This window comes from Manis javanica, chromosome 9 (genome assembly GCF_040802235.1).
Source record: "Manis javanica isolate MJ-LG chromosome 9, MJ_LKY, whole genome shotgun sequence".
Classification (NCBI taxonomy): Eukaryota; Metazoa; Chordata; class Mammalia; order Pholidota; family Manidae; genus Manis; species Manis javanica.
In genome coordinates this window covers 51,525,101-51,540,308 of record NC_133164.1, presented here as the reverse complement: position 1 = coordinate 51,540,308, position 15,208 = coordinate 51,525,101, and the positions used below count along the sequence as shown (strand labels likewise).

Below are 15,208 nucleotides of genomic sequence, written 5' to 3'. Positions count from 1 at the left end.
ATATAAATTAAATAAAGTTATAACTTTGTTAACCTAATACCAAATAGCTATAAAAACCTACAGAATATCATCCTTGATAGTAAAACATTAAAAGCATTTCTTTTAATGTGAAGAATAAGATAAGGATACCCACTATCACCACTTCGATTAAACATTGTGCTGAGCATCTTAGACACTATGCATAAAAAAATTTTTTTGATAAATTGAATTTCATCAAAATTAAAACTTCAACTCTGTCAAAGACACTTAAGAGAATGCAAAGACAATCAACAGACTGGGAGAAAATTTTGGCAGGTCACATTTCCAAAAAAGGGCTTATATTCAGAATATATGAAGATTTCTTAAGACTCACGAGTAAGAAAACAAATAACCCAATATAAAAAATGAGCAACAATGGCCCGGTGTCTGATATTAGAAGTCAGAGTCTGAGCAAGTGAGAAGGACCTCATGAAAAGATGTTCAACATCATGAGTCAGTAATTAAATGCAATTAAAACCATGATGAGATATTCCTACATGCCTATTGGAATGGATAAAATAAAAAGTACTGGCAATACTAAGTACTGACAAGGATGCAGAGCAAATGCAACTCTCATACATGTTTATGGAAGAGCAGGGGCAAACAGTAACCAAGCCTTTCCTGAGGAAGAACAACAAGAAGCAGAGGAGGTACTTGCCCCACTAAATTTCAAGGCTTGTTACAAAACTTCAGTAACTAAGGCCATGTGGTAATGGCCTAGGAGTAGAAAAATATACGGTAGAACAGGATGAAGTGCCCCCAAAACAGATGTAACTGCAACATATGGAACTGTGTGTTTTATGATAGCAATGGTGACCAGCTGGCCAAGGTTACCGGCATTTGGACAATCAGCTATTCATGTGAAAAAAGGGTGAACATGGATCCCTGACTCATCCAATTCACAAAAATTAATTCCTGCTGAACTGTAATTTTAGAGTAGGGAAGGATAAATACATACACAGTAAGAATTTAAAGTAAAACAAGAGGAAAGAATAACACAAAATTGAGAGAAGCCTTTACAGGTAGGAGAGACAAAGGGATGTGACTGTGAAGGGACACTCCAGGGACATCAGCAATATTGGTTATTCTTTTCCTTACGCAAGATAGTGGATGCATTAGGTGTTTGCTTTATTTTTAAATTAACTATACTGTAATATACCCTCTTTTTCATTATCATTCAGTTTAAGACAAAAAATATGTTGTATATTTCACACTTGTCTGAAAAATGACTATTGACTAAGCAGCTGCCTCCAGTACCAAATACAAAAAAGCTAAGGAATAATTTGATTTTCTTATACTTCTGAAATATCAGTTTAGCACTGATATCTGTTTACAGGACTACATTGTAAAAGTTGTGGTGAATATAGTTTATAGTACTTCAGCACTTTAATTTCTCTCTCTCTTTTTTTTTTTTTCAGTCACCCAGTGAAGTTTATTCTTGGAAAAGGCCATCATCTTTGCATGAATCAAGGGTCACTAATACAGCATTCTATGGAGGAAGGACAAGTGGAACTCCAAAACAGAGCAACTGTGTGACTCTTTTAGATACGAATCAAATAGTCAGGATTTTGCCCCCAGGAGAAGTCCCTCTAAAAGATATCTACCCAAAAGGTGAGAAACTTACCAATTCCTCATATACCAAGATAGTAAAGATAGTTTACTTTTGGTAGGAATATCTGATTCATCATTATCATTTTATATTTATAAATACAAATAATTCTAACAGAGTCTATTAGCTAAAAAAGACCTATATGTGTTCTGTAAGTTTTTTCACTCAGCTTCTCACAGTGTGTGGCTATAGCCATTGCTGTTAGAACTCATGTTCATTTGCATGACAGTCTACACAATAATGTAGAGCATGTTTTCAAAAAGAATTTTAAAAATTATTAGAATATTAGACATAGAACATGGAACCTGACTTTTGTCTTAAACTTCTATGACTCCAGGCCAGGGACTTATGTAGACTGATTCATTTCCCAGTGCTCTCAAAGTCAACCTACATTTATTACTGGATAACAAGGCCAGTTCTGTGCTGACCACTTTTCCTTGTATAAATTCATTTAATATTCAAATCCCCATTCTGTTGTTAATGTGCCCTCTAATTTTATTTTTTTATTAAGGTATCATTGATATATCATGTGAGTCTTCAAAGGTTTCACATGAGCAACATTGTGGTTACTACATTCCCCACTATTATCAAGTCCCCACCATATACCCCATTACAGTCACTGTCCATCAGCACAGTAGGATGCTATAAAGTCACTACTTGTGCTATACTACCTTCTCCATGCTCCCCCTATGTTATGTTTGCTAATCATAACACTCCTTAATCCCCTTTCCCTCCCTTCCCACCCACTTCTCCAACCTCTTTCCCTTTGGTAACTGCTAGTCCATTCTTGGGTTCTGTGAGTCTGCTGCTGTTTTGTTCCTTCAGTTTTTTCTTTGTTGTTATACTCCACAAATGAGTGAAATCATTTGGTACTTGTCTTTCTCCACCTGGCTTATTTCACTGAGCATAATACCCTCTAGCTCCATCCATTGTTGCAAATGGTAGGATTTGTTTTCTTCTTATGGCTGAATAGTATTCCATTGTGTATATGTACCACATCTTCTGTATCCATTCATCTACTGATGGATGCTTAGGTTACTTCCATATCTTGGCTATTGTAAATAGTGCTATGATAAACATAGGGGTGCATATGTCTTTTTGAATCTGTGATCTTGTTTTCCTTGGGTAAATTCCTAGAAGTGAACTTCCTGGGTCAAATGGTATTGCTATTTTTAGTTTTTTAAGGAACTTCCATACTGCTTTCCACAATGTTTTAACTAATTTACATTCCCACCAGCAGTGTAGGAGGGTTCCCCTTTCTCCACATCCTCGCCAGCATTTGATGTTGCTTGTCTTTTGGATGTTGTGTGCCCTCTAATTTATATGTAGGAAAACTGACAAAGAGAGGTAAAATGACTTGCCAAGCATCACCCCACCAGTGGCCTGTCAAGCCGGGATTTGTACCAGGGTCCTCCAATCCCAAGTCCATTTATTCTTACTGAACCACATGGGCTTTCATCATAGTGGATAATTATGAAAATTTTGGTCATTGAGCCACTGGTTATTATTGGATCATAATGGTTGTAACATGTTGTCCTTGTGTTTACATTGATTATATTGATGTGGACTTCAAAAATATAATGCTAAATGTATTATAGTAATCTATTACTGGGTTTGAAAAGTCCTGGTTATATGATAATATTTAGAATTAGTTCCTTCCAAATAAATCACCATTTCCTTAAAATGTTTTTTATAGTAAGAAAGGTAGGTGAATAAACTGACCATTGCACTACAGTGTTAGGATAGGAATATTTTTTTTTAATTATTTTTTTATTATTCAAGTGTCATTGATATGCTGACTTACATTGGTTTTCAAGTATACAACACAGTGGTTCAACAGTTACCCACATTCTTAAATCCTCACCCCCACTAGTACAGTTGCTGTCAACATAGAAAGATGTTATAGAAACATTGGCTATATTCTCCATGCTGTACTACCATCCCTGTGACCAACTTATATTATGATGGAGAAGTTTTATGCCCTTTTATCCCCCTTACCCTCCCCACCCATCCACTCCAACCCCTCCCCATGGTAACCACCAGTCCCTTCTCAGTGTCTGTGAGTCTACTGCTATTTTGTTGATTTTGTTTTGTTTTGTTTTAAGATTCCACAAATAAGCAAAATCATACGGTATTTGTCTTTCTCCACCTGGCTTATATCACTGAGCATAATACCCTCTAGATCCATCCATGTTGTTGCAAATGGCCAGATATCAGGTTTTTTACGCTGAATAATATTCCATTATGTATATGTACCACATAGTCTTTATCCATTCATCTACTGATGGACAGTTTGGTTGTTTCCCTACCTTGGCTATTATAAATAATACAGCCATACTCAGAACCTCACCCCCCCTGCTTTGAGAGAAATCTTCTGCATCCGTGGATGTCTTGCTGCCCTTGTCTAGCCTGGATTAATACTTGGTCCATAGGCACACACCTGATCATCTGATCATCTACATTTGCCCTCTTACAGCACTAAACTATGTTTTCTACCTTTATCTTGCATCTACCTACCACTTCAGCATTTTTATTAAAAATAAAAATAATAATAATAATAGGAGAAATGTGGGATCAACATATAAATCAAGTACAAAAATCAAACGAATATTCATATTTGACCTGATTGTTTATAGGTCATAATGCATGATCAAAACCGAAAGTTTCTGTGATGAATGCCCTTGTACTGTTCACCATGTAAGAATTTATTCACTGTGCAAGAATTCATTCACCATGTAAGAACTTGTTTGTTATGCTTCAGAAGCTTGGAGACTGACGAGAATTAGGCTTGAGATGGATTAATGATTGTACATTGAGCATTGACCCCCCTATACTGAATTTTATTGTTGTTAACAACCATTTGATCAATAAATATGAGAGATGCCCTCTCAAAAAAAAATAATAATAATAATACAGCCATAAACATAGGGGTGAATTTATCTTTTCAAATCAGGGATTTTGCTTTCTTTGGGTAAATTCCTAGAAGTGGAATTACTGGGTCAAATGGTATTTCTGTTTTTTAGTTTTTTGAGAAACCACCATTCTTCTTTCCATAGTGGCTGCACCAGTTTACATTACCACCAACGGTGGAAGATGGTTCCCTTTTCACAGCCTCACCAACACTTGGTGTTTCTTGTCTTTTGGATAGCAGCCATTCTAACTAATGTGAGTTAATATCTCACTGTGGTTTTGATTTGGATTTCCCTCATGATTAGCAATGTGAAGCATTTTTTCATGTGCCTTTTGGCCATCTGTATTTCTTCTTTGGAATAATGTCTATTCAGGTCCTCTGCCTACTTAAAAAAAAATTTTTTTTTGTTAAGGTATCACTGATATACACTCTTATGAAGGTTTCACATGAGAAACAATGTGGTTACTACATTCACCCATATTATCAACTCTCCGCCATACCCCATTGCAGTCACTGACCGTCAGTGTAGTCAGATGCCACAGAGTCACTACTTGTCTTCTCTGTGCTACACTGTCTTCCCCATGATCCCTCCACACTATGTGTGCCAATCATAATGCCCCTCAATCCCCTTCTCCCTCCCTCCCCACCCACCCTCCCCACCCCTCCCCTTTGGTAATTGCTAGTCCCCTCTTGGAGTCTGTGAGTCTGCTACTGTTTTGTTCTTTCAGTTTTGCTTCACTGTTATACTCCACAATTGAGTGAAATCATTTGGCACTTGTCTTTCTCCGTCTGACTTATTTCACTGAGCATAATACCTATGATCTAGCTCCATCCATATTGTTACAAATAGTAGAATTTGTTCTTTCTTATGGCTGAATAGTATTCCTTTGTGTACATATACCACATCTTCTTTATCCATTCATCTACTGATGGACACTTAGGTTGCTTCCAGATCTTGGCTATTGTAAATGCTGCTCCAATAAACATAGGGGTGCATATGTCTTTTTGAATCTGAGAACTTGTTTTCTTCGGGTAAATTCCTAGGAGTGGAATTCCTGGGTCAAATGGTATTTCTATTTGTAGTTTTTTGAGGAACCTCCATATTACTTTCCACAATGGTTGAACTAGTTTACATTCCCACCAGCAGTGTAGGAGAGTTCTCCTTTCTCTGCATCCTTGCCAGCATTTGTTGTTCCTAGTCTTTTCATTGTTTCCTCCACCCATTTTTAATTGGGTTATTTTGGGTATTTTTGGTGTTGAGGTGTGTAAGTTCTTTATATAGTTTGAATGTTAACCCCTTCCTGGATAAATTGTTTACAAATATATTCTCCCATACTGTAGGATGCCTTTTTGTTCTACTGATGGTGTCCTTTGCTGTACAGAAGCTTTTTAGTTTGATGTAGTCCCACTTCTTCATTTTTTATTTTGTTGCCCTTGCCCAAGGAGATGTGTCCAGGAAAAAGTTGCTCATGCTTATTTCAAGAGATTTTTGTCTGTGTTTTCTTCTAAGAGTTTCATAGTTTCATGTCTTTGATCCATTTCGAGTTTACTTTTGTGTGTATAGTTAGTAGTAAGTAGTAGGTAGTAGGATAGGAATATTCACAGGGCGATATACAAGCACAAAGGAGAAGCTCACAACCCAGACTGGTGATTAGAAGCTGATTCTTGAAAGATGAATGGGAGTGAATCAAATGAAGGAATCGTTCCAGGAAGAGGGAACCCCGTCTGAAAGGTATAGGGGCATGGCACAGCATGCCAGTAACTACAAGAAATCCTGTACCAGAATTAGTTCACCTTCATCTACACAGAAACCTAGGAGTCAGCCCTGATGCTCCTGCCCCCTCATACTCTACGCCTAATCCTCATCAGCCACCATGTCCTTTTGATACAACCTTGCCAATGTGTCTGGTATCAACCCACTTGAGGACAGTTCTATTGCCAACATCTAAACCACCACCATCCTGCACTGGAATATTATAATAGCCTCCTGCCAAAGGTCCCTCTGCCATTCTTTCCCTCTCCTCCTATTCTCCACGCATCAGAGTGATACTCTTAAAGTATGCATTTGTCCTTATTAAGGTCCAGTTTGTATATAGGAAAACTCATCCATCTGAGTGTCTAGTTCTGTGAGTTTGACAAACGTACACAGTTGTATAACCATCACCACACCTGATAGAGAACAGTTCCACCTCCCCAAAAGCTCACCCATGCCTCTCTGCAGTCAGCTCCTCTGCCTACCACCACCCCACCACACCAGCCCCACTGATCTGATTTCTGTCCTTACGTATTTGACTTCTCCAGAATGTCACATACTTGGAGTTATACAGTGTGTGGTCTTTCAAGGCTGGCTTCTTCCACCTAATATATTTGAGAATCATTTATATCGTTGTGTATGTTAGTAGTTGGTTCCTTTTTATTGCCAAGTAGTGTGGATGTGCTATGGTCTGTCTACCCATTCACAAGTTGATGTATATTTAGATTGTTTCCACTGTTTTGGCAATAATGAATAAGGCCACTATGAACATTTTGTGTACAGATTTTTAAGTGAACATGAGTTTTTGCTCCTGTTGGGTAAATTCTTAGGAGTGGCATTTTTATGTCATATGATAAAACTGCCAAAGTGTTTTCCAAAGTGGCGATATCACTTTATATTTTTACCAGCAATGAATGTGAGCTCCAGTCGTACTGTCTCTGTGCTAGTACTTAGTATAGTCTGTTTTTGCCATTCCAGTAGGTGTGAGGTGATATCTCATTATGATTTTAATTTGTGTATTCCCTAGTGCCTATTGATGTGTCTTGTCATGTGTATATCTTCTTTAGTGAAATGTCTCTTTAGATCTTTTGCCTGTCTTTTAAATTGGATTATCTTTTTTTCTTTTTAAGGAGTTATATGTTCTTTACATAATCTAGATTTAAGTCCACTATCAGATCTATGCTTTCCAAACATTGTCTCCCATTTTGGTGAAGGTCAAATCTCTTGTTTTCTTCTAGAAAGCTTATAGTTTTAGGTTTTACATTCAGATGCTCCATTTTGAGTTTTTTTTTAAATATGATGCAAGGTGTGGATTCAGAATTATTGTTTTGCATGGGGATATTTGGTTGTTCCAGCAACATTTGCTGAAAAGTCTGTCCTTTCTCTGTTGAATTATCTTTGGACCTCTGGCTGAAAACCTACTGACCACATATATTTTGGCCTATTTCTGGGTTTTCTATTGTGTTCCATTGATCTCTGTGTCTATCCCTTCATTAATACCACTCTCTCTTGTTTACTGTCTGGCTTATAGTAAGTCTTAAAATCAGATAGTTTAGATCCTCTAACTTTGTTGGTGGGGTTCAGTAGGTGGGAAATTACTAAGAGAATATCAGGGATAAGGAAGGATTCTGGCTAAACTGACCTAACAGGATTCTTGCTGAAGCAGGCAGGGTGATCAGACATCACCAGGGAGGTGGAGGATGAGGAACCCAGTCAGATACGGAGGTTGATCACATATTCAGGGTAGGGGATTCTGGTGAAACTGAGTTGGCAGAATTCTTGCTAAAAATGAACCATACAGAGACAAACACAAAAGTTGGAGCCTTGTTGGGAAGAGTATACAGAAGAACTGACGAGTTGGGTCAAGGAGAGAATCTTTGTCATTATTCACACTGATAGCTTTACTTCACTCATTTTCACTGTAGTATATACCACAATTTATTCATCTGTTCTTTGCTGATGCACTTTTAGGTTCTTTCTCATTTTTGCTGTTACAAATAGTGGACTATGAATAAGCTTATACCTGTCTCTTTGTTGTGTTGATAGTCTGTATCGTATAAATTATTTCCCAAAGTTGTTCCAACAGCAATGAAAGCAATCCTGGTGCTCCCATCTTCATCCACTCTTGTAAGACTCAGACATTTTATTGTGGCTTTTCCCTGATTTCTACTAAGTTTGAGCATCTTTTATATATGTCAGGTTTTCTCTTCTGGGAATTGCCAGTTTATATTTTTGGCCATTTTTCTCTTGGTTGCTAGGAGTTTTATTTCCCCTCATTTGCTTAAGTCGTGTTCCTTAAATATTCCAAATGCACATAATGCTTTGGATAGTGGCTAGTACATAGGAAGAATTATATAAATGTGGGCGGTAAAACACACACACACACACACACACACACACACACACTAGGAAAATGGAGAATGGAAATCCCAGGATGGTGGCTCTGCACAGGCCCAGGGGTCAGCCAATTCAGATTAGAACTTAAGAGAAAATTTTAGGAGGGATGCTTCCAAGAAAGTGAAATTAATAAACCCAATATATTTGAACATATTCAAAGGTTTTGACAATTAGAAAACACTCTGAAGACCAATTTATGCTAAGTACGTGAAAAACTAAACCAACAAAGCACAGTGATCATTAACAACATTAAAAGGAAAAGTTGTACAGGAAAGAAAAGGCAATAAATGCTATAAGACATAGCTCAGCTGTGGATAGCATTTATATAGTCATTGTAATACAAGCACTGGATGTTAATCTAACCAACATTACCATATAAATATATTAGGGGATGAAAAAATGAGGAGTCAAGCAGGAGAGGGGTGTATGAAAAAGAGTTAAACTCCCATCTTATCAGGGAAAGTCAGTAAATAATTCCTAAAATGAAAACATGAAGACAGCGCCGTAAGGAGGAAGGGGAGCGCCACAGAGACAGCTTTAAAACTTGAAAGTTTGTCTGGGAGCAGGAAATGAGGGGTGAAGGGAGCAAAGCAGGAGCTTTCAGCCCATTTGACTTTAATCCGTGAGCATGTAGATCTCTGATGAAAATTCAAACTCAATTCACATTTTTAAGTAAATAGAATTGAACCCTGAGTAGTTCAGGAACTAATGCAGATCAGCCTTTTATTAAAGAAACCCGTAGAAATTGTGAAGGCTGCTCTCCTGGCAGCTTGCACAAAGAGAGCCTACCTTGTTTCATCAAAGACAGGGAGAGATTTACTGCTTTCTTCCCACTGTTTTTCTTCCGGCTAAAAGTGAGCTTTTTTTCTTTTTTCTTTTTTTTAATCACAGGCCTCAGCTTTTTAAACACAAAATAATGACTCTGGATTGAAAGCAGTACACTGTTTTTTGAAATTTAAGTAAATTCGAAGATCTGGTAGCAGCACAGTTGCAGGCACTCACTACTCTTCATCTGTGGGTGCCCAGAGAAGCGTGTTCACCCTAGTAGTTGACAGACGTTTGTCAAATTAATTGCTTAGAAGGAGTGAATCTTTTAATACAATTTCATCTTCCTTCTGAAAATGTTCTTGGTTGTTTTGCCTCCCAGTTTTTATACCTCGTCCTAACCTTGGCGCTGTGCATACAAGCTGTCCCCACTGCTTGGGGAGCTGTGATAAACACTGCAGCGATGATTTCCCTCTGATAGTCAACTGATCCCTGCATGTAGTTTACACCTATCTTTGAAATTCACCTGGCTTATAAATTTAACAGAAATTTCCTGAGCCTCCATCCTTTCCAAAGTGTTGAAATGTTTTAAATGGATAGAACAAGGATTTGGCTAAGTTTGTGAGGAAATTTGGCCAGTTTTCACTTCTTTAACTCAATCATGTCTTCTGAGCTGATTTATTTTCAAATCAGTAAACATCACTTGTGATTATTTTTGAAGTACTCGCTGTTACCACCACCACTACAACCACCTTTAGTATTTCTTTCAAGTAATAGCCATATATATTGCCTTTTCTGATATGTGAAACTGTTTTTTAGTACCGGGAATAAAATTGTTGCTTTTTCCTTCTTGAAATAGACACAGCCATTATGCGTTTTTCTCACCCTCTTTCAACCCTGGAATTAATTTGCACAGTGAAAGAAAAGAAAGATGTAGAAAAAAGATGTTTTAAAATAAGTTGGCTTACTTTGTTTTCACAGTCTCAAAGAACTGAGACTGACAATAGCTCAACTTAATACTACTCCTTACACAAAAAAAAAGTGCCTCTAAGTGGCAAGCCACAATGTAAGTTGGTTAGCTAGGCAGCCCTGGGCATTCTAGGCACTTCAATAACTTGTCCTTTCTGGCAAAGAACTTGGGTCTATAAATAATTCATCCTACTTCAACAAGGTCCTAGCAGCGGGAACTGTCAAAAATGATAAATGGTGCAAAACTTCATCCAAGACTGACCTTACATCCCAGGCAGCACTTCCAGTGCAAGCGGTGCGTGACTTAGGATAAGCATGTTCGTTTTACATGGCCATCTGGGGAAAACCAAGTCAGCTGGGTGATCACTTCACCGCAGTAACTCTCCTTTCTGACCCTCTGCTCTCCCTACATTGTTACCTTCCCCTTCTTCCTGACCCCTTTGCCACCTGGAAACACTCCTTATCCAGCTCTGCCGCTCACACCTGGCCCCAGGCCTGTGACTCCCACCCTGGATTCTTTCCCAATTCCCCAAAGGCCCACAGCAGTTTAAAAAAAGAAAAAAAAGGAACTTTCCTCTTTATGCTGGGGGCTCCTCAGAGGAGGCAGGAGCCACATCTCTTTCCCCCTTATTTCAGTGCTTCACATAGTATCTGGTGCAAAGTAAGCTCAGTTGTGTTTGTTGAATGGATAAAGGATATTTTGAGTTTTTCAGGTGGTCTACTCAAACACCTTCAATTGTAAGCATGAAATAAAAATGCCAAGTTTCTTATTTTTTGTGAACTACATTGAATAAATTCAAGGTGGACATCATGGATATCTCATTTTAATGAGTTGTAATAAAATATAGACAACAGACAAAAATTTCTGTGGGTCCTGTGTAGAGGAGTTTGTTGTATTTTTTTTTTTTGTAAAGATAACATGAGTGCCCAAGATTTTGTAAAATGAGGCTCTTTTAAAAATTGTTGCCCTGGGGTCAGCTCAGATCAGAGCGGTGTGGTGTGGGGGACGGCATCTCACAGCCAGAAAGACCTGGGTTTGAAAGCCATCTCCATCACTCCGCAGCTCTGTCGCCGGCAGCAAGTCCCATTATTACATTACCCCCACAAGCCTCAGCTCCCTCATCTCTCAAATAGGAATCCTAAGTCTGCTGTTGTCAGTATTAAAAATACTCTTTATAAAAGCTAAGCAGAGCTCTTGACGCACAGTGGTGGCAGCTCGTGGTCATGAGGATGCTGGTGGCACTGAGAGCTTGGCAAAGAAGTCAGGAAAGCCCTGAAGTCCGCTGGGAAACAACTCCAGCACTGCAGGTGGGGCTCTGGCCCCCACATCTCAGTGCCCTCTCCTTTGCCCATCTTTCATAGTCTTCCTGACATGGAGGCCTCACCCCACTACTCCATCTTCACCTCATCTTCTCCTCTCTTACAGGACCCCAAGAATCACAGCTACTGTGTGTTGAAATTAATTAGGTGCTTTGTATTTGCTACATTCATCGAATCCTCAAAGTAATGTTTATTATGCTCAGAACCTCTTGTTTATCCCTATTTAACAAATGTCAAAAGTAGTGAGATAACTAACCTGACTGGCACAAAACCCAGTTAGGAAATGCCTGAGCCCAGATCTTATACCAGGCTGGTCTGATTACAGAATGAGAGCTGATTCCAGTGCATTGTGCTGTCCTTGTTGTGACATCCTAGCAGGGGGAAACAGAATTCAGATGATGAAATGTTTTCAAATAACTCTGAGTGCTAAAGCACTGATCCATCTTGGGACTCTACCAAAGACAATGAAAACAACTAGGGAGATTTTCTGACAGTAAAGAATCATGGCCTACTGTGCACCCTTTGACAATCTTTGCAATCCTTGACAAAAGCATAATTCTGAGAGTCCAGCCTTGAGACTGGAGTTGGCACGGGACCTGGTCAGGTGGGCCTCAGGATTCTGTCCTGCGCCCCCCTATTTTTAGCTTCATCCCATTTTTAGCAGCATCTGTGCTCTTTCTGTCCTATTTTGATATCATGCAGTAATTCAAACTCAGCTCATGTCGTGATTTGTTTGCAGATGTTACCCCTCCACAAACAGCTGGTTTTATAGAAGTCACTGATCTTCAATCAAAGAAACTCCGATATATCCCTATTCCCAGGTAATCCATTCTCACCTTTTGTCTTAGCTTGTATGTCAGATAAAAACAGTGAGTGACTTCTTACCAAGTACACTGAATAAATGTGTGCTTTTTGCTTCCTTAAGTAGCAAGCTCATTATTTTTTTGCAGTTACAGTTGGTTTGTGTCTTGCTGTTCTTTTGCATGCTTTACTGCCATTTTTATTTTCATTTTGAAGAAAAAGTTTCAGCGTAAGTCTAACCGCCTTCAAGGCTTCATTTATCTTTTGTTGATCCATCCTAATAATAAATTTTTATATTTCAAAAAATCTGAAACAACTTTTATGTTATTGCAGTATTTTTAGTATTTTTATGCTTACTAACTCCATATATTTTCTGATATAAGTGTTCAAATGTCAAAGGAATTTAAATAGCACTTGTTTAATATTGTTTTTGAAAATCTTACTGTGCTTCTACAGTCATGAAGGCTGTATAGTATCCAAAGGATTCCAGAGATTTAGAATGAAACTCATTACCATTCACTGCTGTTATTGTTCAGCGACACGGAAGCCAAGTACTCAGACTAGCTAGACTGAGGACACGGTGGGCAAAACAACATGCTGGGTCTCCTCCCTTGAGGAACACAGGTGTTCTGGGTGCATCTATGCCGAACATCCCTCTCTCAATCTAGGCACACAGGGGCTTTGGTCTGTTTGGCCTAAGTTCGTCTTCCTTCCTTTCTTTGTCCCCCAGAACCAACACCTTCCTTCCAGATTGCTTTAGTCTAGATTGATGTCTCAGCCCCTCCTGACACACACTCCCTCACAGCAACTAAGTCCTTACAACACAGTTGTTAAGCCTCACCCAAAATCCTGAGCAGAAGAGCCTGGAGAGCCTTCCAAGGTCAGAGGAAAGCCAGGGACACGGGAACCTGTCACTCTCCCCAAATGTCCCCAGGCTGCCTTCCCACCCACTCCTCCAGCCCCCAGAGGAAAATAACTCAGTTTGACTGTACACAATAACTCAGAAATAGTTTTGTTTTTAGGACCCTTGAATCAGGTTCAGTAAATATGAATAATAAGAGCATTATTCAAAGAAATGGATTTACTTGTTCCAACATTTATAAGTATGCCTTCTTGGAACATCTTAATGTGTCAGTTTAATGGAAAATAGCTTTTAGTACCTTGGGGAAATTCCTTATTCAGTACTAATAGTATGCTCATTAAAATATACTGTTAGTTCAAGTAATAAAAGCAAAGAACAACTTTTTGTTTTTTTTTCATTTCTAAAGCATTAATAATCTTTTTCAGTATTTCCCTTAATTTCTCCTTAATTAGCCTTAGCTTTTTATTTCAGTGTTTTTCTCTTTCAACTTTCTGTATGAACCATATGTTATACCTGTCATAGAAAAAAACATCTGGAAGAGCAGCTGTGTATGCAGCCAGTGCCAACTTGTCACCAAAATTCACTGATGTCCAACAAATATAAAAGCCATATATGTGATTTTGTACTCCTAATAAAACAGATGAAATTAACTTTAATAATATTTTATTTAACCCAGTGTATCTAATATATTATCATCTTGATATGTTTTCAATGTTAAAATTTTAATGTGCTATTTTACACTCCTTTTTACTTCTAACTCTTTGAAATCCAGTATACATTTTACACTTACAAAACATCTCAATTTGGGCTTGCTGTATTTCAAGTGCCACATGACTTAGGGTCTGTTCATTGTCAGTATATCCTGAATTTCTCTTGAGATCAATTCTTGCATTTTTGGCATATATGTTATCCAAGAGCACAACCCATTGGGATTTCAGTTTTGTTGCTAGTTGCTTAAATTTAGCATTCTGCTAGATATCAGGAATTTTCCATTTGATGGCTAACTTCAAATAATAGAAAATACAGTGAAACTATATGTTAACTGCAAAGCCAAAATAAATATACCACTTTTGCCCTCAGTAAAATTTGAGTTTTCACCTCAAAGTTTTGTATTATTTGTATTTTTAAAGATACTGCCTAGCTTTCATATGTGGGTATATGTAAATCAGAGCATCACTCTACTATAATTCTATGTGTTCCTTAAAGATCTTGTTATTATGTATAAGAAGAACATGCTTTAAAAAAAAAAGTGAGGAAGAGATTCTAGACCTGGTATACAAATTGTAGAAAATACATGATTTCTTCAGCATTTTCTTTTTTTACATATTTGAAGAAATTGCCCTTGTAATTGTAAAGTTTTTATGGTGGAGAGTTAAATATGCAACTATTAGATAGAGTGCTCAATAGAAGCATACATCTTGAGTGCTGTTGGAAGAATTACAAACATTATTTAAAAAAATAGATAAATTTTGTTATTCTTTAATAGCTCTGCACTTCACCATCTCTACCTACTAATTTTTTCCCTAAGGCAAACATATTTTGGGGGAAACTCCATGATATTAAATCCTGTATTATATCAAACATTCACTTCCTTGAGTCTTTCTAGTAATGTAAAGTAGTTCTGAAACACTTGATCCCAGCCCACTGTTATCACCCTCTTCAGAGAAACACTTTCCATAACTTCCTTGTCCCCGGAGCGTCTGGCTTTGTCACTCTATGTTTAGTATGCACTAAGGCAGTCTGAATAAAAGGTCAAAGTAATCTTGGTTTATTCTTTAGCATATTACAAGATTCACCTAATGT

The 15,208-nt window shown here is 37.9% G+C and overlaps 1 protein-coding gene across 8 annotated transcripts in view; it reads left to right on the top strand.

Annotated features, from left to right (window-relative positions):
• Positions 1-15,208, top strand: part of VWA8 (von Willebrand factor A domain containing 8) — a 386,353-nt gene that overhangs the window by 242,127 nt on the left and 129,018 nt on the right. For all 8 annotated transcript variants that reach the window (XR_012121063.1, XR_012121064.1, XM_073212563.1 and 5 more), the window contains 2 exons: positions 1,437-1,629; positions 12,482-12,563. Coding sequence is in view for 6 of the 8 variants with exons in the window: in XM_073212563.1 (XP_073068664.1) it covers positions 1,437-1,629; positions 12,482-12,563 (275 nt within the window). In the remaining 2 variants the exon portion in view is untranslated. The remainder of the gene's footprint in view (positions 1-1,436; positions 1,630-12,481; positions 12,564-15,208) is intronic.